The 23,493-nt window shown below is 34.0% G+C and overlaps 1 protein-coding gene across 1 annotated transcript in view; it reads right to left on the bottom strand.

Annotated features, from left to right (window-relative positions):
* Positions 1 to 23,493, bottom strand: part of LOC150103736 (E3 ubiquitin-protein ligase COP1-like) — a 405,850-nt gene that overhangs the window by 4,575 nt on the left and 377,782 nt on the right. Inside the window, exons 19-21 of the mRNA XM_090396516.1 lie at positions 14,257 to 14,345; positions 14,078 to 14,137; positions 949 to 993 (exon numbers count right to left, since the gene is read on the bottom strand). Of these exons, the coding sequence (XP_090252642.1) occupies positions 949 to 993; positions 14,078 to 14,137; positions 14,257 to 14,345 (194 nt within the window). The remainder of the gene's footprint in view (positions 1 to 948; positions 994 to 14,077; positions 14,138 to 14,256; positions 14,346 to 23,493) is intronic.

The following is a 23,493-nucleotide window of genomic DNA, read 5'->3' as shown; positions in this document are numbered from 1 at the left end:
CTGAACTAAGAAATCCTTTCCCCTTTTAATGCTACAGTAAATAAATTTTGCTGTAGCATTTAAGGCAACCTGAATGTGGCTGCCTTTGAGCTGTTTTATTAAAAACTGGATCATCAGTTCTCAAATTTTTCCGAGTGGAGTCAATTTTTCAAAATTCAATGGCATCTTCTTCAGAAGTTTCTTGCTCTGCCATTTCAATAAGTCCCTCAATAGTAAGTTCCTTTCATGTGAGTACATTGATTCATTTTTAGAGCCAAATGATTTGCTATCTCAACTACAGTAATTGCCTTTCCAAAGAAGATTCATACCTTCAAAGTCTTCAATTAACTGTAGGTAGAGTTTCTTCCAAACTCCCTTTGGATTGGATTCAGCAAGCTCATTCTAGGCATGGCTAAGTTCTTAGAGCATCCGAGTGCTGAATTTTCATCAAAATTCTTGGATTAAGTGTCTTCCTAACAGCTGACTGCTTTTATCTGGACATATCGAATAAAAACACCGAATCACAATACTTCAAATAATTTATTCCCAGTACACTGCAGTGTCTATCCACTGGCAACCTGCTTTTGATGGAAATGCATCCTGATCACTTAGCTTTTGTAGCCCCAGCATTTCACATAGTCATAATATAAAATTTATACCTCTTGTAAAGTTGGGGTCTACTGTAGAGGCCTTACATATTCATTAAACTATATAACAGCATAAGAGTAAAACATTAAGTGTTAACTGCTAAAAAAAATGTTTTTCCATCTAACAATAAAAATATTAATCGAAATATACAAATTTTGACCATTAAAATTGTTTAAAAAAATTTTAAATAATTAAGTGAGAATTCTTTAATTTCAATGAAACAGAAAATAATTTTATGAATATGACTAATTTCCTACTATTTTACTATTTGATGACAATTAATGGATTCTGTTTAATAATCCAAACTTTATATCTACTTGCCTTTATAGTTCCCTGACTGTTTGCAGCAACTACAACATTGGATCCCTAGAAGAATCATTTAAGCATATAATCAAGAACATTTTTTTAACAAACAGGAAAATAAAATTTTTTCAATGTATGTTTATATATACAATATTTATATAGAGTTATAATAATTACAAGACATTATCCTGATTACTTCTGGCACAAAGAAGAAGTTTTATGCCCCTCACATCTATGAAAGTTGTAAACTTATTACATTATAGGAAATTTTTCTTATTGGTTATAAAGTATATTATACTTGACAAGAAATTATATTCTTGTTTTAATTCTTATCCCAGTGTAAGCAAACCAAATTTGTGAATGAAGTGTGTCTTCACAACCAGTCTACCATATACAGGTTTTTTCTCTTGGTTATAAATTGAACTTAAGTGTAAAAAAAAAGTTCTGTGCATGAAGTATCTTCATGGCAATTGCCTTAGTATCATATAATACAAATCATACATCCTTTTAGATGTATATAATGCTATGCATTATAGGAAGGGCAGCTATCCAGACTGGTTCTCCCACTGATGATAACAGATTTCTCATCAGTGGGAGCCAGACCCATGAAAGATAGCAAGGTTGAATTAAATAGGCAGAAATCATATATTTCACATATGCAAGTAGTGAAAAGGTGTATTAAAATATTCTAGATTAGAGATGTATGGGAATTATTGATGATATTTCAGATGAAAATTTGCCATGGAAATATTTATACAAATTGCAGAGACCAAACATCTGTGTGAAAGTGAGTTGGTAAGAAATGGGTCATTAATCAATCTAATTGCTCTCCTCTGGAGCAATGATCTTACACCAGGCAATGAAATTCATCTACCACCTAAAGACAATCACAAACATCCATGCTCATGGCAGGATTCAAACCCCCCAACCTGTTGCCAGAAGTGGATAATGCAAAACTCTGGTAAAAAGTAAAATTTTATTAAATTGCTGGTCTGGCAATTCAATAAAATGGTATATTTTTAACTAGAATAACATGTATTTCCTATAAAATTAATCCATTCCTGGTTTACCTGCACTAATCTAGATCTATGGTATTACCACAACTGTGAGAACATGTGTAATCACACAAAACCAAGAGATATGCTATCTACACATAGGCTTGGGGATTACTCATTACAGTGTTCCACAGTATAAAGCATCAGAAGAAAATAATTTACTGAACTTATCAATATTTCACTGGATTTCTGATCAGCATCTTCAGAATAAAATTAACAACAGGAAAAACACACAGCATTCAATTCAATTGTTTAGAAAATATTCAAATTGTAACTGAAAAGAACTAATGTCCTATCAAGGAATCCTCTTAGGAGTGGATAAAAATGAAGTTAATGCAGAAGTAGTGGCCAATTTCTAATGTTTTAGAATTATTTTATATTATATATATATATATATATATATATAAAATCAACCACACACAACACACACACAAGAGATCCCAAGATCCATGACACAATATTACCAAGTTTGGGCAAGAGGTTAGAAAGAAGAAAGAAATTTGGTGATGTGCTCTTAAAGAGCCAGGAGATTGTAATCACTGGGGGAAACAGTATGGAGAAGACTGTTCCAAACAGTAGAGATTCTACATCTCTACTGTTTGAAACAGTCTTCTCCATACATGAGTAGGGAATGAAGGATGGTTCGACAAGTTTGGAGCTGAACTGTATGTCGGTGTTAAACAAGCAGCTGCTTGTATTCATACGTGATTAGAGGGATGGCAGCAGCTAGTTCAGTGGAGCAGCACTCATAGAAATACCTACAGAAAAGACAATGCAGCAACAGAGCATCTCTGAAAAAGCAAGTGGAGGGAATCAGAGAGAGAGATTATCAATTAAGTGAATTACTCTCTTCTGAATACAATCAAGCAATCTGAGAGAGGTCTTAGGTGCAACATCCCAAATGTGAAAACAGTATTCTAAGACAAGGCAGATTTCAGCTTTATAAAGTATCAGAATCTGAGAAGAGGAGTACTATTTGGAATGAAAAAGAATACAAAGTTTTTTGGAGGATGCAGAGACAATGGACTTGAGGTGCTTGTGTCAGATAGGTTAAAAAAAAAAAAAAAAACTGATCCTAGTTGCTGAATAGAATTATTGAAAATATTGTTCAGCAAAATTAAAGGTTATCCTCACCCACACGAGAATGGTGAGAAGATCAATGATTAAGGTTCTGGTTAAAGATCTTATTAGTATGAACTGCCTGAGGACTAGAAGATTTTGAAAATGAAAAAGAGGAGTGAAAGTACTGTCATTAGCAAAAGTTATAAATAGGATTTGATGTTACAGAGAGAGATCATAATGTATGGGAGGAAGAGTGCAGGTAAAAGCACAGAGCCCTGGGTTCACCAGAAGTGATTGAAAAAATATGATGAAAGGAAATGACCAGAGAGGAAGCTGGAGATCCATCGCGAAGAGAAGGAGGAATACCATAAGATGGTAGCTTGGTAAGAAGGCCACAATGCCAGACTCAATCATATGCCATGGAAATATCAAGGTAACTACTTGAATTTCTCTGAATGGCTTGCATTTGAAGATCAATGAGGTTGGCTAGGAGATCTGCTGTGGAATGAGAATGAAAGAATCCGTATTGGTGATCACTATGTAATTGGTGAGTCTCCAAGTAGTGAAGCAGTTGGCTGTTGACTTTTCCATTATTTCTGGGAGTAATGAGATCAAGGCAGTAATTTGATGGTTGACTTTAATCTCCCTTTTTTAACAGGCTGAATAAAAGTTGTTTCTGAACTGTTGGATAGATATCAGATGAGTATGGCAACCTGAAGAGATGAAATAAGATCAGCATGAGTTCTGGAGCACAAGCTTTCAGAACTGGAGGGATATTATCATCAGAGCCAAGAGACATTGGTATCAAGGCTACCAAGTAGTTTCTGATGTCCTTCTAGCAAAATTTCAGAGGAGACATACTGTGGATAGTTTTATGGAAAAGTTGGGGGAAATCTGGCTTGGCATGATGTTGGAGAAAAAAAAAGTGATACCAAGAGGATTGCCTCATTTTTAGTAGATATTACCATAGTACAATCAGGATATGAGACAGGTAAAAACATGCAAGGACAGAATTTGCATCCCATAGCTTTTGCAAGGAACCAGAAGGACACGGGTCAATGGTTTTGAGTAGAGTGGGGAATAAAAACACTCAACCCAACAAGAATAATTTTTGTTATTGCACTACAGCATCTGCTAGTATCAGAAACAGTAACGAAACCATGAAAATAAGGCATAGAAGTCCCAAATATCATCCTAATTGTTACTGTTGTAGTATCACAGAATATGAAGCTGAAAATGACTAGGAGAAGGATGATGTAAAAATGAGGCATAAACAAGGTTATGGTCAGGCTTGGAAAGAGAAGAGCTAACATCGACAGTGGATCAGGAGGGAGAGCTGGTTAAGAAAAGTCCAGGGTGTAGGGAAAATGATGAGGATTATCTGGAATTCTGGTTGGGTCGGTGAACAATTTGTGTGAAATCATTACTGAGAGCAAACACTTCAGCTTCTTTTCTAGCTTTCATGAGGAGAAGAGAAGCTAGCTCGAATTGTGGACATTAGAATCATCAAGGAACTGAACTGGACATTCTCACTGTTACGGTAATTAGACTATATGTGATTGACTTTCAGATATAAGTAATCAAATAGGTTAGTTAAGTTATTGGAGTTAGGAGAATAGCAGGGCAGTAAAGAAGTGAGGTAAGGAATTATTAAGCCAAAGCTTATCATTGTGGTTCAGTGATGAATAACAACTCAGGTTTGTATGTCTGTAGGTAGTAATGCACGTTACTGATATTGGAATAAAGATCATGGATGATGTTAAAGTCGAAGTAAAGTTAAAGGTTTTTTTGGGGGGACGGAGAGGCTATTTATTTATTTTTTTTTGCACATTTCTGATCTGTCTCATAGATCTTTAGCAAATTAATGCGGCCATAAGGTTAGGGGAGTGTTTCATAGCTGACACTGAATAGTATCCCTATTTTCAGAATCAGCATTAATGTGGTTAGCAAAAGGTGTGAAGGTTAGAATTTTCACTTGAAGAGTTGTGAATGAGTGGGTTGCCAGTCTGTTGCAAGTGCTATGTTGGTGAAGGGCTTCAAGAAGAGGTATGATAGATACTGTGTGGAATAGCATTAGTCTACCCTGTCATATGTAATTATCTCCATGGGGGTTTTCATGCAATAATAATCAGTTGCAATCAAACAAAATAAATAAAATGTAAAGTAAAGCATTAAAACATTGCAAGACAATTTCTGATGTAGGAAATTTCGATCATGATAAAGGGATTAATGCAAAGTAGGGTAATTATATGATAAAAAGACTGAGTGCTGCTCTTGTTTATATCCATGAAAAATCATAAGGTGGTTCATGTATTATCTGATCCACTTTAGTTGGAAGGAAGATTAATAACATTCCTCATGCTCTCAGATTTTAAGATATCACATTCTGTTATACTTCTATAACTCTATGCAGAGCACTCTGAATTTTCCCATGGAATTCAATCTAAACATCAGAGGATCTTTCAATGCCTTTTGCCTAGGCAGTTCTGTTCACTGTTTATCCTTCCCAATGTCAATTCTTTTGGGGAACTATTCCTGTTCTGTTCTTAAAATGCCTAACCCACCCATAACTTGCTTTAAACTGGAATAAGTGACCTGCACTTTTTTCCATGCTCCATAAAAATATATACTCCATATCTTCTCACAAATAATGTCTGCTGACATATTTATATCTTTTTCACACCTATTTGCAAACAACATCAGCAGTTTATTTTCAAGAAGCAGTAAAATTTCCACACTTAGCTTATGAGGCTGAGGCTTTGCACATGTATTGCAAATTCTTGCTAATGTCTTTCACAGTGCAACTTTATTTTTTTTCCCCCTTTTTGCTTTGGTGTTAACTGCACATTAAGTCTTGCTATATCTCATGACCACCTATCTAAAGACAATCACACCCCATAAGCATTTCATGGGAATGTGATAACAGATGATATCTTGTTGGTTCAGTTCAGGTTGCTTTACTTCCAAGTATACACTTGCTACTGTACACCCCTTGAGGGTACATGTCAGGAATTTGATAATGAAAATGATGATATACACTTGCTAATAGGCAACATCAAATTTCACTCTTTGAAGTGGAAAGGAAAAAAACAAAAATTGCATGCTTCAAAAAATCCACCAAAGCAGATTTGATTGCATGTTTTTTTTTTTAACTTGTTCCACAAGAAAACTCATGGTAGTAGATGTTATTTATGGTAATTGGTATCACATTAAGTGGATACCCACTGTACCTATTAGTACAATATATTTCAAATTAACATAAAAAATACTTACACACCTGTAAATTATATAATGCTTTCAGGAAGGTGAATGTATGTATAACAGGGAGGAGTACTGTTTCTTTGTAACAGGAAGCCTCCTGGCTTCCTGTTACAAAGAACCCTTTCTGATGGTTAAATAAAGTTTATTTTAAACTTTATTTAACCAGCAAAATATGAAGATTGATTTTTTTCTTTGTGTGTGTGTGTTTCACCCACGAAAGTTTATTTGCAAACTGATAGCACAACTATAATGTGGGTAGGACAAGGAAATTTTTGGTATGAAAATCAGGAAGGGGAAAAAAAAAATATGAAAACAGGAAGGAATGGAAAATATCAACTGCATTCTGGGAGAGAATCTATAGAACATGTAAAACATTTCAGTTAATTAAGGCACAATTTTTAGTCAAGATGGCAAATTAAATATGAAAGCAAATAATACACAAAATTAATATGATGTCAAAGTGATAAAATAAATTGGCTACAACATTAACATGGCAGGTATTTTATATATATATATATATAAAGTTTTTTCACTTGGTTATAAGTTAAATTAAATTTCCCAAGAAATTATATTCTTCCTTCATCCAAGTGTAAGCAAACAAAGTTTGCATACAACAATTATTCACATTAATTGCCTTGGTATTCCATAATGCACACACATCTCTTTCAGATGTGTATTAGGACATGTATAATCATGATAAAAGTTAAATGGAGAGAAACAGTACATTTTTTTCTTCTTCACCCATAGTCTATGTAGACTGTTGGGGCACTATAAAGGTGATGGTCCTAATATACTCTCTCCAAATGTTTCTGCCTTGGGATCTCCTTAACAAAGTGGAGAACGAAGAGTTAGTCCACTTTCTAATATTATCTATCCAGGTGATTCTAGGATGTCCTCAATGTCTTTTACAAGATGTCAAGCCCTCTAGTGCTAATTTAGGTAAGCCATCTGATCTAGCTATGTGGCCCAGCCACTGGAGCTCTTTGTGACATATTTTAGTGATGATATTTTCTTATGTTCTAGCAATGGAGTGGATTTTCCTTCCAACTTCATCATTTGTTGTGTGCCAATATGGTATCTTCCAAAGTGGCTGTGATCTCTGAAGGGCAACAGTTGCTTTAGCAATGCATGGTTAATGTTTAGACTGGTCATATGTTGTATACTTCCAAAGTAGGTGAATCTTACTACTTCATCTAATTTTTTATTATTAACTGAAATTTTTATAGTTAATGCCTGAAGACATTGTTTTTGATTTGTGAATGCTGATCTTTAATTCATAATCACTAAAAACCTTAGAAACTAATTCTTGTAACCGATGTTCATTCTATACTATTAGGTCAATATCATTGGCAAATCTGAAATTGATTTTTTTTTTGTCATCAACTGTAATTTCAATACCACTGTTTTCCAAGGCTAAGTTAATTATATATTCCAAATAAAGGTTAAAAAGCATCAATAAAAGTATACAGCTTTGACACACACACCACTTTTCATTTTGAAAGGCTTGCTGTAGTAGCCACTGATTTTTATTAAGATTTCTAAGGAATGGTAAAGAGTTTTAATTAGGCATACTTTATTATTTTATTATCTATTTCATATTGGATCAGTATTCCCCATAATGCCTCATGCCATATTGAATCGGGCTTTCTGTTTCACCTATATATATATATATATATACACATATATATACAGGGCAAATTACAGGTACAATGTATACGATATACTCCAGGGTGGGCCAGTGGATCCTTGAATGAGTTGAGTAAGTTCTTTAATTTTGCAGGAGTTTTAAAGGTGGCATGAAGGTTGTATTTCTGTAGCATTCTGTTTATTTTATCTGATATCCCTTTAATGTATGGAATGGTTACAGTTTTATTGTAATCTAGTTTATGTAAACAATAAAACAAACAGAATGCTACAGAAATTCTACCATCAAATTCACTCCACATATCCAAAAACTCACATCCGTTTTTTCTACATAGCTTGTGCATTGAATCACACATATGTGCTACTAACAAGCAGTCAACAAATCCATTACATCTTTATTACTTTTCCATACCATCATAAATTTTTTTTTCACAATTTTTAAAGATATATCAGGGAGGAAAAATATCTTCCTTTGCTTTTTACTGTATACTTATCAAGGATACAAATGGATGAGTACTAATTTGAAATATTTTGTTAGGCATCTAAAATACAATATTTTATTTTCATAAGGAGAGGAAAAGTTCATACAGTTTCATTAAACAATTCCTTGAGTTTTTCACACAAGTTTTCAAAAAGAAGCTGTTATCCACACAAGCATCATATAAGTAGTTCCTGAATTTTTAGTTCCTAGAAAACTGTAAGCCTTCTATGCTAGCTATCCATCACTTCTACCCCTGTTCTGGATCAGTGCTTCCCAAACTTCTGGATGTCAGGGCCCCCTTTGAAAAAATTAAAATATTTCACAGCCCCACCCCTTCGAAAAAAATCGTAATGCAGACATATATTATTATAATATTTATTGTATTTATATTCAATACAAAACATACACAGCGAATGTTGCAAAAATCAAATGCAAATATTACATGGCACATTATCTCATATATTTATATAGATAGATATATTGTTACTGTACATTTGCAGTACAAGCACATGAAACAAAGTGATTAGTAATAAAGAAAGAATTAAAAACATAAAAGAAGTTTAATAACAATTTAATGTGATGGATGTGTTTCAATATTGCTACACAAAAAGTCAATATCAGGTGAAATATTTGAAATTGCAATTCTTAGATTTCTGCTTTGAAATGAAACTTATATAAATAAGCATATATTTATTAATATTCATTAAGTGCTGAAATATGCAGGAAGCAAAATTTGTAAACCCACACCATAAAATAAAATAACTAATTTTATTTTAAATAAAATAATAAATTTATTTTATTTAAAACATTTTAAATTTATTTCACCCCCCTCTCAACAAAACCTATGGCCCTCAAGGGGGCCACAGCCCACAGTTTGGGAAGCGCTGCTCTGGATAATCAAGCTCAGGACTTACGAAGATGATATGTCCTTAAATAAATAAATATATATAAATAAAAAATAAATAAATTTATAATTATATAAACAGTATAATCAAATATCCCTACAATTTATTTAACAAGTGTAAACTATAAAAAAAGATTCAACGATGACGTCTAAGGCCAAAGCAGGTTACTCTAGGCCTAAATCCTTGGAAAGCATGATGATGATGAAAAATAAATAAAGCAAAGTGAGGTACAGATTACATACATCTGTAGTTTATTAAGAAGGTAAGCAGGTAAGTGACATTAATTTAAATTACCATAACACCTCAAAACATCAATATTAATTATGGATGTTAATTTTTATAATTTTATATTTTTCAAGCACTAGTCTTCTTTTCACCAATTACTGTTTTGAATTTCTTCCTGTTTTTTTTTTTATTTATTTAAAAAAAAAATTTTTATTATCCATTTGTGCCCTATCCTCAATATAAGCCTCCCCTCCCCATAAACATTTGTTTTATGGTTACTGTTTATCTGCAGAAGCATGATGTCTCAGACTTCATCAACTGTGCTATAAAATATTGAATATGTTTATTGGATGAATACCTATAAATACATTTAGTTCATTATGAAGGTTTCAGTCAAGTGATATTAATTTAAGCAAAGATGTTAATTTTGTTGAATTTATTTTTATACTCTTATTTAACACAAAAATATAACGCATGTAATTCAAAACAGAAAAGTAAACAAAATTGTAGTTGTAGTAAGTACGAACGATTTAACTGGCGATAAGTTCAGTTTGAGAGAGGTCATAAAAGGGTTGTTAAAAGAGGTGAGAGTGAAGAGTGAGAAAGTGAAAATCATTAGTATTTTACCTCGCTATGATAAAAGTGAATTAAAAAGAAGGGCTAAGACGGCAAACGATTCGATGTGTAGGCTATGTAGAAGGAATGGATGCAAGTTTTTGGATGTGTGGAGTGAGTTTGAGGGAAGATTTGATTTGTATAAGAGGAATGGCCTACACCTGAATGAGTTTGGTATCAGGAATATAGAAAAACTAATAACTGGTATGAGACCTAACACAGTCAAGGAAACTAAATTATAAAGGGAGGAATGGTGTGAATGTGAGTGTATGAGCAACAATGTTATATAACTCTGTTAATGACAGGAATGGGCTTTGTCATGGAAATGTTGATGCAGCAAGAATGATTGTGGGTTTGTGTTCATCCGGTTTGGACCCATCATGTGTGCATAGATATCCACATGTGTAAGGCATTAGAGAATAATAGAGATCTGCAAGTTGTCCAACTGTGTCAGGTAGACTGTAGACAATACAAAAGAACAAACAGGTAGATTATTATGTCTGTACACAAATGCTAGGAGTATCAGAAACAAAGGGATAGAGTTTGCTGCCTTAGTCAATATGTTGAGACCTCACATTGTAGGTATTAGAGAGACCTGGCTATCAGAATCAGACCTACTAACTGATATCGAGTGTCATGGGTACAGTATTTTTTAGGAAGGATAGAGAGGATAGGAGAGGAGGGGGCATGCTGCTAATGATATCGGATGAGTTAAATCCAGTTAGAGTTGAGACCTATGATTGAGTAATACTACTAACAATATTTGATGTGGTAGTGAGCGTGAAACCATCTGCTGTGAGGTGGAATCTAACAACACAAATTACATAGTGGGGTGTTGTTACAGACTTGGTGAATCGGTTGCTAGTGATGAAGAAATGCATCACCAAATAGAAAAGATGAGCGCAAAAAGAGTAATCATAATGGGAGACTTTAATTATCCAAATATTGATTGGGTAGCAGTAGAATCTCATGAGATGAATGAAAATGCATTTATTGAGTTGTTGCAGGACAACTTCCTCAAGCAGCATGTGATAGAAGGAACTCGAGGTCAAAGAGTGTTAGATTTGATTATAGTGTAAGAGGGCATTTCAATTAAAGATGTGACTATTCTGTCTCCAGTTGGTGACAGTGATCATGCAGTACTCACTTAGGAAGTGACTAGGTTATGAATGTTACATTCAGAAAAGGTTACATGTTGAGCCACAGGAAATGACCAACTGAGGAGTATACTGAGTTCAGTGGAATGGGATCGGTTTCTGGATGGAAGCAAACAATACTTAAATGATGCAATATCAGAATATGTCCCAAGAGTTCAAAGAATAAATAGAGTAGGAGTAAAATGGAACCTGGTGAACGCAACATTGAACTCACTGTTACCTATTCACTAGATGAAGAAACACGGGTGTGTGAGGCTGAGGTATTAGAGCTGTTGCACAAACTGAATAAGAATTCAGCAATAGAGACTGATAGAATATCAGCATGTGTGCTAAAAGTGTGTTCAGCTGAATTGGCCATTCCTTTGACCTGGATGTTTAATATGAGTCTCAAAACAGGGAAGATTCCACAGGAATGTATGGTAATTCCATTGCACAAGGGTGGTGCAAAGACCGATGTATCCAACTATTGACCAATTAGTACCTCATGAGTGGTGGTGAATATTTTGGAAAAATTGGTTAAGGCCTGCATTAAGAAATGGGTTGACAGTGAATCTCTACTTTGCAATGAACAACATGGGCTTACTAAGGGAAGGTCATGTTTTTAGCAACTTGCTCAAATTCTGTAACAATGTCACCACTGAACTAGACGAGGGGAATCGATACACCATGATACTTTTGGATTTTGCTAAAGATTTTGACAGAATACAGCATGGAAGACTGTTGCATAAATTGGAGAAAATGGGTTTGGATTATACAATATTAGCATGGATAAGAGGATGGTTGACTGACAGATATCAAAAAAGTGGTATATGGGGGATCTGAGTCTACAAGGTTTAAGGTAACAAGTGGTGTACCACAAGGATCAGTGCTTGGTCCACTGTTATTCAATCTGTACATTAATGATACTGGAAAGGATTTGACAAGTGACATACAGTTATTTGCTGATGATGATGCAAAGATAGGTAGTGTAATCAGGAATGCTGCTGATATGCAGTCTTTGCAGAATGATTTGAATAACCTGGAATTGTGGGCATGGGAAAATGGATGTCAGTTCAATGTCAATAAATGTAAAGTCATTCACTTCGGCATGATTAGATATCCAATGTCATATTATATTGGTGGGATTAGGCTAGAAGAAACTGATGAGGCTAGGGATCTTAGTGTTAATAGATAGGAAGTTGAAGTTCATGGGCCACGTGGCAAAGATTGCAAATACAACTCAAAAGATAATTGCAATGCTGAAACGAACATTCACATGTAAAGATAGGATGTTATTTTGCCTCTTTACAAGGCCTTGATAAGACCTCACTTGGACTATTGTGCACAGGTCTGGTCTCTTGGTTTCCGTTGTGATTCTGATATATTGGAGAGAGCACAAAGGAGAGTGTTAAAAATGATATCAGGATTGTGGAATACTGATTATGAAGAGAGATGGAGAATTTGTAGACTGCAGACACTAGCAAACAGGAGAAAGAGAGGTGATATGATTGAGACTTACAAACTTCTGAAAGGATCATACAGGATTTCAATTGATGGAATTTTTTCAATTTATGGAGGGTGGGGAAAGGACAAGAGGGCATCCTTGGAAGCTGAGAATGAAGGCCGCCAAAAAGGGTATGAGGGCTAGATTTTTTTCTCAGAGTGTGGTGCACGATTGGAATGGACTGCCTTTGGATGTTGTGAGTGCCAGCAGTTTGAATGAATTCAAGAATAAGTATGATAGCTAGTGTGTGTGTGTAGTATGTGGCCTTCCTCAATGAGTCTAACTCCCTGGAGGTCTCTCTTAATAATAATATTTCTCTCATTATATATGGTTATCATCAAATCTTATGATAATATTCTCCTGAAAGTTATACTTTTCAGGAGAAGGTCATGATTCAGACTTTGTCCACCTGGCTGTAAAATATGGGATAGTTATCTTTTCTTTTTGCACCCCCCCCCAAGAAATTATGTACACTGTAACACAGCAGCATTCAACATTTAGTATATGCTGTTGCACTTGTCTTGAATTATCCTTGCTTCATTATTTTTTTCTGTACACTCTGGTTATTTATGGCTAACAAAATGTTAACTTTTATCCATGTCTGAAAGCTGATTCTCAATATGAAAATTACATTTCTGACAATTCAAAAGCCCAAAGTGAAGACAGACAATGTCCCCAAGTTAACTTTTTTTATTATTCTTTAAATTGCAACAACATAATACTAAATATGAAATTAAGTGTAAACTTTTTTGTGTGGCACTATTAATATCTGGTACATCCCTTGAGGACACATATCAGAATTTTGATAATAATAATAAACATGAAATTATAGAGTAACAAAGGAATTCATCCAGTTTAAGCCCAGTTATTCAGTTCAAAATACTTCATAAAGACCATCACCAATATACTTGAAATTCTGCAATGTGTATGTAATGAGTGATAATCCAAAGACGCCTGATAAACGCTTAATGTCAGAGTTGCCACTTAATGCCAATGCGTTCTTTAAGATTATTTCCCAAGAATCATATGCATCTCCCTTCTCCACTAAATTCACCATAACAAACAGTATAATCAAACATTTCTTTCATTCCTACAGTTTGTTATAGCTAGTATAAACTATAATAACATAATCTGAAAGAAAAACTGCTGACAGGAATCTCTTAACAAAATCTTGTGTTGGCCAGGATACTTTGATTGTTCTTTGATAAACTAAAAAATCAGATTTTTCTCATTAAAGTAAATCCTAAAAAGAAACATACCATCCTCCAGCATACAGCACTCACAAATTCATTAGTATCCTCCTCTCTTTTATCTTTTTCCTGAAAGATAAGTCATAATTAGTAAAATAATTTGATATTTCAAGTCCTTTGATAGGATATCTCATTACATTTTTGATATTGAAATGCTTTTGCTAACAATGAAACTAATTAATACTCACCAAGACACTTCGAACTGTATCAAAACGAAAAGTAAGCACCTGTTTTGATAAGCCTTTGTAATAGACATAAAGGCCATTATTTTCACTGCCTGTAAAAAAGGGAAAAAAAGTATAATTATTTGGTAATTTTTTAAAATGCTAGAAGGATTTGAACTATTTGCAATGGTAATATATATAATGTTTGATGGATGATAGTAGAAAATATTACCAGAAAAGCTGCAAAATTATCATATTAATCATAATACAGGTTCTCCATCCTTTTAACACACACACACACACACACACACACACACACACACACACACACACACACACACACACACACACACACACACACACACACACACGTTGAGACATGAATATGGACAAAAAAAAATTCCATGATTACAAAAAATGTACATTTTCTGATTTTTAAATGACTTTACTTCATCACTGCTGAAAGCCACATATATAAGAATAGCACTTATGGAAATCATACTTAATATTTCATTCCAGGTGGTGTCTTGCAAGTGCGTCAGTGGAAAGTTTTTTTTACTGTACATTATATGTCCCTTCTGCATCAGATAGGCACATTTTTCCAGTTCTACACACAAATACACCATTGCTTAACGCGGGATTTGATTAACTCAGCGAAATTAATTGCGACAATCCCTTTATACATGTGGCAAGTTTTAATGAATGCGCCTTTAAATTTACCACGCCAAAACATGCAAGCCTCGAGGAGTGTTTCTTGACCGAGAGAAAGAAAGTCGTGAGCATTATGACGTCATTCCTCCCATGAGAAATAACTTGGCTTTCAAAGCTCTTTTGCTTTTAGATAACACACCTGGTCCTCCAAATTCTCTTAATGATCTATGTGAGAATGTTAAAGTTTTATTTTTTCCACCAAATATATCATTGCTACAACCCATGGTCATGGGCATCATTACAACTTTCAAAGTCTATTTTCTTAAAAAGACATTCCCAAAGGCAGTAGAAACAACAAAGGGAGAAAATGCGATTACGCTCCAAGAATTTTGGAAAAATTTTAAACAAGCAATTGAAAACATTCATGGCTTGTGGGAGCAAGTATCTTCCAGCTGCATGCAAGCTGTTTGGAAAAACCTTTTGCAGAATGCGCTAATGTAGGTGGTTTTCAAAATCCTGTGAACATGGTTTAAGAAATCGTTGCAATTGGTGAAGACCTTGGTTTTGATAGTGTTGATGAATTATTGGATTCAAATTCAAAAGATTTGATTGACAACAATCTTCGTGAAATTGAACAACATGCATATAAAGACAACGAACAAATGGAATGTGGAGGCGAGGTTACAAAGGAGATAACAATCAAAAAACCGTTTTGCAGTTTAGAATCGCTTAAGCAGCAAATTATGGATATGGATTCAGATGTTAATAGAAGAATGCTTGCTTGCCGAGGTCTAGAGTAGTGGTTCTTAACCGGTGTTCCGCGGAAGGTGAATAGGTGTTCCGCAAGAAGTTCTGGAATTTGTCATTTTTAAATTAATTTAATGATGGTTTAATTGGTGTTTAATTAATTATTAATTGTTGAATAATAAAAAATCAGCTAAATTACCAATTAATTATTAATTTATGCACTACAAAATAACCAAGGTGTTCTGTGAAAATTTCAGAATTTGTGAAGTGTTCCGTCGTCAAAAAAAAGTTTGAGAAACAAAAAAATTTATGCTCATAAGAAAAAAAACTAAAACTGTTCAAACAACTCTTGATAACTTTTTTTGATAAAAAAAAATGCAGTAACTGATGTAGGTACAAGCATTTATTAAACATTTATTTTGTATTTATTTTTTATCTTTCCTAAAAGAGTATCATATAAAACGAACTATTAATACAGTAATTGATCATGGACGAATTGTAATTTTTACCATTGATTATTATATTTGATTAACGTGATTTTGATGTATGTGGTAACATCGAGGGATTAATTAATCGCGTTAATCAAGGGATACCTATATCTATATATATGGCATGAACTTTGTAATTTTTTATGTCATTTTATGCACATTTTTTGACAGAAAAAATTTGCATAAAATTCTTACATATTTTATATGTAAGATTGGTATGTGTGAATTGTCTTAATGATACAAAACATCTCAAATGCAATTTGAACTGATTTCAAGTTTTATTTATTTATGAGTGTACAGACACACACATCTATATACTTTTGAAAATTTGCTTTAATTGAGTGTATAAAGGAAACAAATTGTTTGCTTTCTGCACCCAATGACTGCATTATATTATATGCAGTAAAAAAAGTATCACCATGCAATTTTGTACAACTGAACATTTGAAAGAGGATGTTAGGACAAATGTATTTAGTTATATACTGTATGTGTTGCTTGCATGTATGTAATATAGTGTCTGTGGGAGGAGATGTGTTTTCCATATAGGGTCATTCTCATTCCAGTTGTCTCTACACTAACTGTTGCTATATACACTGTAAGTCTCTGCACTGTAATTAAGTACCCTGTTTGGGGATTTTTTTTTTTTTTTTTAAATAATGTAGAGACATTTTCATTCCCACCTTCATAAAGATCAGACATAGTAAATATTCACCTATTCCTGAATAAAAATTAATCCTTCCATGTATTTGTTATAAGAAGAGGATTGTGTCTAGTTATTTCCAACAAAATACTAATACATGTGGGATATCCATTATACAGCTGCTGAAAGAAAAACTCACTCTGAAGGTAGAATTCTGGAATAGTGGATAATTCTAATGATCATTGGAAATTATTTATCTATGTATTACTATGGAAAAAGAGTACACTGATCATTAGTGAACAAAAGGAAATTCTCAGAAAACAAAATATCAACAAAAAAAAAAGCAGAAATAAATACACATAACAAGCACAACAAAAAATACAAGATGATCTGTTGCTTTATCAACTCCCACATATTACTGGAAAGCCTAGATAAATCACTTAATTGGATAAGTCCTTCCCTATAATTATTTAGTCATTTACCAATGCATACAGCTGATGTTTATTATTGGTTAGTTATGTATATTTTGCAAACAAATATCTTTTCTATACAAATAAATAACGGAAAAACTCACGTAGAAATATTATTTAATAGTATAATTTTCGCCTGTGTGTCACAGGCATCTTCAGTACAATTAGGCACAAAAAATTAAACACTAACTGACAATTCCAAAAAGCGCCACCTAAGTAGCTGGTGTAAGATAACTAAAAAGGTCAATAACTTTCCTAAAAAAAAAAATAAATAAATAAAAAAATAAAATAAAATAAAAAAAAAATAAAATAAAATAAAAAAATTTAATACAATAAAAAGTTAGGAAAGATTAGCTGATTTGTAAAGTACTATCTCCCAAAAAGGCAATAGACGTAAGCCGTCGGATCTGTTTAAGTTAGGAGAATGAAGTAGAGTTTCACATGCTTCTTTATAAAGGCGTTCCATGAAGAAGACAAGAGTTCTTCACAAAAGTCAGTTTCTCATGGAACGCCTTTATAAAGAAGCATGTGAAACTCTACTTCATTCTCCTAACTTAAACAGATCCGACGGCTTACGTCTATCCCCTTTTTGGGAGATAGTACTTTACAAATCAGCTAATCTTTCCTAACTTTTTATTGTATTAAATTTTATTTTATTTTTATTTTTATTTTTTTTTTATTTATTTATTTTTTTTTTTAGGAAAGTTATTGACCTTTTTAGTTATCTTACACCAGCTACTTAGGTGGCGCTTTTTGGAATTGTCAGTTAGTGTTTAATTTTTTGTGCCTAATTGTACTGAAGATGCCTGTGACACACAGGCGAAAATTATACTATTAAATAATATTTCTATGTGAGTTTTTCCGTTATTTATTTGTATAGTTATGTCTACTCACGGTTTACCTCTTTTAAAAAAAATATCTTTTCCTATCCTCATAAGTCCTGATGATTTTTGATGAGACCTCAAAAAAGGTTGAAACCGGTCTGGGTAGTGACCTCGCCTCATAATGTAATGACAGTATTACATCTCCTAGGAGCTGTGTTTTACATTATGAGAGAATATCAAGAATAGTGAGGGAGCTTGCTCCACCTTTGCTTCGAATTGCCTTCGCCGATAGTTTTTGGGCATTGAAACTCATATAGATCGTAGTTCTCGATCTTGAGTTTCACTTACTGGCTATATAACAACATAGGATTTTTATCCACTTAATTTCTATTAAGTTGCCAGAAAACTAGCCGTTTGGCTTTTCATTTTAATTACAAAATGTTGGAAGTTTATTTTGCACTTGGTTATATTTTCAGACGCAAACTTTGTTTGCTTACAATTGGATAAAGGATTAAACTAAATTTATTATAGTCGAACCAAGTGCAAAATAAACTTCCAACACATTTCTCTAAATCCAGAGTAATTCAATAATAAGGTGGTACACCTGTTGGCAACTCTTATAGGCAAATATGACCTCTCCTATTGCTTCTGCCTTAGTATCTCCACGTTTGGGTCTGCCTCCCACTGACGAGACCTCGATAAAGGTCAAAACTGGTCTGGGTAGTGGCCCTTCCCTTAATGCATAGCAGTATACATGTCTGCAAGGAGATGTGCTTTGCATTATGGAAGATACTGAGACAAGGAGTGATGAGAGTTTGGTCCACCTTTGCTCGGAGTTGCCTGGTGTTGTACCACCTTACCTCAGTCCTGAAGATATTTTCCGGTGCAAACTTTGTTTGCTTACACTTGGATAAAGGATTAAACTAAATTTATTATTAGAGATCAAGTATGTTGACAGACTGGAAGGAACTGTTAGGTATTCTGGTTGGGAGACTGATGATGATGTGTAATAAGTCCTTGCTAATGGCAAATACCTCAGCAACCCTGCCTGCTCATTAAGTGAAACTGGAGAAGAAAAGCCAAGTTAAGTTGTGGATGCTGAAATCCCTAAGAAGAAGAAGAAGGATGACCTCACTATTAGGGTATTTTGAATGCAGAAAATTGAGCTTTAGAGAGATAGTTGAAGAGGTCAGGATGGTTATTAGAATTTGGAGAGCAATAGAGGCCACAAATGAAAATGTCAGGTTAGTTTGGTAAGAAAATTTGAGTGAAGAAGATCAAACATGGAGGATTCAAGGTTTTGCAATCTCTGATATGGGATGTCAGTTCTGATGAAAGCGCAAATGTCATCCACGTGGTGGAAGGAACTGTGTAATATATAGTTTGGGCAGTTGAGGTGGACAGTGGTTGGCAAGTTTGCCAGCTGGTGTTCTGTTAGGAATAGTAATTCTATTTTAGATGACCACAAGTGGTTGTGTAAATCATTTATGTTGTTGTTTAGACCGTAGATGTTGATGAAGTACATATGGAAATTTTATTTTGGCAAGAATCAATGTAAAGTTCTGATTTTTTTGGTTAAATTTTGGGTTTTTTTTATGATATTGTGATTTTTTTTTTTTTTTGTGGAAGAAATTTTATGATCCATAGTGAAATCCTGTTTCCTTGAGTTGTAATCCACTATATGTGGAAAGGAAGAGATAATAAGGATACACAATGAAGTATGATGGATGCTCAAAATGTACTGCTGACATAAAAGGGAAACCCAGTCTCCTGTCCACATGTGGCCTCAACACTTCTCTCTCCAGCGACCTTACTTGGTCTCCCTCCAGTCATGGACTGGCAGAAGGATTTGGTGCTAAATGACTGGGAAGATTCCAGATTCATTACTAACTGATTTGGTCCCATGCACTAACCAGTGGCCAGCATGCAGAATCCCTTTACTGCTGTACCCTTAAGTTGGGTAGGGCTTTGGGTCCCTAGAATGTGATTGGCATGTCAGTAAAGGAGTCACAGTGGAGGAGGAAGAAGACAGAAACCAAAACCCTTGCTCTAGCAACCCAATATGGCTGCAAATCGCTTTAGGCCTCATTGTTTATTTTTTAACTTATCTATCCAGCAGGTATTGAAAAGAGCAGGAATAGATGAACAGCAGAAATGGCACAGAGGATGTAACAGGAGCTCCAGATCTGCTATAAAAATTGGTAACAAACTTTCAGAGGAATTTTCTACTTGCAAGGGACTCAAAGCAGGAATGTTGTATATCACTAAAACTTTAAGATCTACTTGGATGTGGCGTTTATGGGGGGGGGGGGATTGGAACAGATAATGCCGTGAAATGCGTATATTCATAAGAGACCAAGTCCTACTGATGACCAGGTGATTCTCACAGGACAAGGGGGATGTAGAATACCAGATGAGAAAATTGTTGGATGCAAATGAAAGTTAGGGCATGAAAGTTAATTTGTTAAAAACCAAATATCTAATAGATGGAAGTGATAGTGCAACAGATCTTGAGTTAAAACTGGGAACTATAAACTTAGTAGGTCTTCAAATATCTTGGCTCCATGATGGACAAGTCTGGCCAGTGTGAAGTGGACATAGCATTTTGAATATGACTTGGCATAAGCAGCTATTAGAACCACAAATGGTATTTTGTAAAGTCCTTTCCTTCATGCTTATACGGTGATCAGAATACATTATGAATATTATGGAAACAACTATCGTGTTGGAGTAAAACTTTAGTTTAATATAAACCAAAATAAACACTCGACATTTCGACCTTCACATTAAGGTCATCATCTGGAGTATACACACATATACAAAGAGCACTACAATCTACATGGTATGCTAAAGTTACTGACCAACCATTACAACTATTGGCCTGACCTCTGGTGGAAAAAAAACTTACTACATCAAAGCTAGAGTTTGATTATTATTATCATCATCATCCTCCATTAGGTTACAAAATTAAATTTTGTAATAAAGGAAAACTAAGAAGATGCCATGTCATATAATTATAGAGAGTATAAGGCTTACAGGTGTATTGGACACTCAGCAAACCAGAGGAGACATGTAGAAATTGTGGAAATGGATTACTTCAGATGAAATATGAGCGCTACCATATGAATCGTCTAAGAAATGCATATATTCTATCAGAGATGAAAGTTGAACAGCCTATTATGGAGAGAATAGAGGCAAGTGCTTTGAAGTGGTATGGACACATCCAGATAATGACAGAAGAACAATGACCTTAGAGAATTATGAACTGGTCATCCCCTGGAAGGAGAAAAAGAGGAAGACCAAGGGCTGTAAGATGGAAATTGTGAACATAATGGAGAAAAGAGGCTTACAGGATGAGGACTGTAGGAATCATACAGAGTGGAATCTGAGAACAGGCAGCCGCTGATAATTGCAGAAGCCTGAAAGAAGAATCTATCCATTTAGCAACCCATACTGAAGAGCATTTTACTGTAGCAATCATGAATGTGGAAGGAGATCAAAAACATTTTGCCTTATATGGGAAGCTAGTTCTGCCTATTGAAGACTAAGTACTAAAAATTAGCATATATCAGAATACTGGTTGCAATTTGAAAGGAAGCAAAAAAATTTGAGTTTAAAAAAACTACATAGACAATTGTTTAATAGGTCATCAATTCTTTAGCTAGCACCAGAATTAAATATCCTAGATCTTATTTTGGATAAAATATTTGTGTTGGATTCTGACTTAATCCTTATGCTTCAATCCTAGGGTTATGAATACAAACCCACACACTTGTAATTGAGCCTTGGATGTAGGATGAGGAAATGGAACCTCTACAGTGCTCATGACCACCACCTTACTTATTGGAGACCTGAAGTAGCTTGGGAAAAAAAAAAAAAAATAATAATAATAATAATACTATATTTGTTCTTTAGAGAAGTTTCCTGAATTATCTAATCATCTATAAATCACACCCTTTACAAACTCTTTTGTGGGTGTGATTTATCAAAAGATTATAAGTAGAAGAAGCCTATATACTAATTTTTGTTATTCATGCTATTTAGACACCATCCAAGAATGTTACTTATGGGGTGCCTTTGGCATAGGAGGAACATCAGGAAGCCTTATATCAGATTTAACAGTCACAGTTCTTACCATCATGATCAAATCCACAGGATAGATGAAAATTAAGAGTAGAAAGGCTCAAGGATATGCTTACTTTGCTTTAACAATAAAAACACTTATACAGAGAAAAATGAAAAAAAAAAAAAATTTTGAAAGCAAATAAAAAAAAAACTAGAATAAAAGAGTCATACTATTGCACATTGCAATCAAAAATGTTCAGCTCACATAACTTCTCTAATTAATAAAACTGTTATTCTTTGAGGAAAGGGTGGAGAGGTAACTACAGGCATCCAGCCAACTTTTTTATGTTTTGTAGGTTTTATCTTAAATGATAAAAACTTGAAGCTTCTGGTACCTATTAAAATCACGTGTGTGATAACTATCATCTATGTTACTTTTTTGTTTTAGTTTTAAAATTTCAAACAATAATTTTTAAACTAGAAACTAAAGCATATCACATTGAAAAGAATTATGTTAGAAAGTTTTTAAAAGAATTATTAAAGTTGAGCAACTTTTGCAAATAAACTGAAGACTCACCTATACAAACATTACTAAAGAAAAAATTAAACAGTCTGAAAACAAGCACCAAACTTTGGAGTCTCAGTGCCAACTCTGAAGAAGACATTGACTGATTCAGCTAGAGAAGTATGTCGTGAAGTTGTTCACAAGGATAAAAAAGAACGCCATGGTAGACACAAAGAAGCAGTCTGGGAAAAGAAGAAAGCATATCAAAAGTTCTTAGCAAATAAGTTGCCAGATTCCCTAAAAGAATACAGAGAAAAATGTAAGAGCTAAGCTATGTATAAAAGTAGGTAACAAAATTCACAGGAAGACTGGTATGAGGATCAAAACTAAATATCAGAAAGATAGCAAAATGTTCTGGAGCCTATCGAAAAAACTTAGAAATGGAGGAAAGAGTACTGTAACAGGAATCAAAGATGATCAAAATGATATGAAGATAAGGATATCTTAGATGTCTGGAGTAATTACTTTAAAAGACAAACAGTGACAGAAGAGTAGTAAAAAAATTATCAAGAGGGATCCAAACAGGAGTACATATCAAATACTTGAGGTAGAAAAGCCATCACAAACTTGAAATGTGGAAAGTTAGCTGGAGTAGATGATATTCGACTAGAAATGCTCAAATACAGAGGTAAAGTTTTGCAAATCTGTATAAATGAGAAGGCCTGATCAGTGATGGTCAAATTCCAGATGAGTGAAGTAGGGTTCTCATAGTTGTCCTCTATAAATAAGGGAATAAAGCTGAATATGAGAATTAGAGGAATTTTTCTACTAAGTGTTACAGGTAAGATTTATACAAACATTCTGAAAAGAG

The sequence above is a fragment of the Typopeltis vanoorti genome, chromosome 8 (genome assembly GCF_054136105.1).
Source record: "Typopeltis vanoorti isolate ZY-2024b chromosome 8, IOZ_Tvanoo_1.0, whole genome shotgun sequence".
NCBI lineage: Eukaryota > Metazoa > Arthropoda > Arachnida > Uropygi > Thelyphonidae > Typopeltis > Typopeltis vanoorti.
This window is presented reverse-complemented; position numbering and strand designations above follow the sequence as displayed.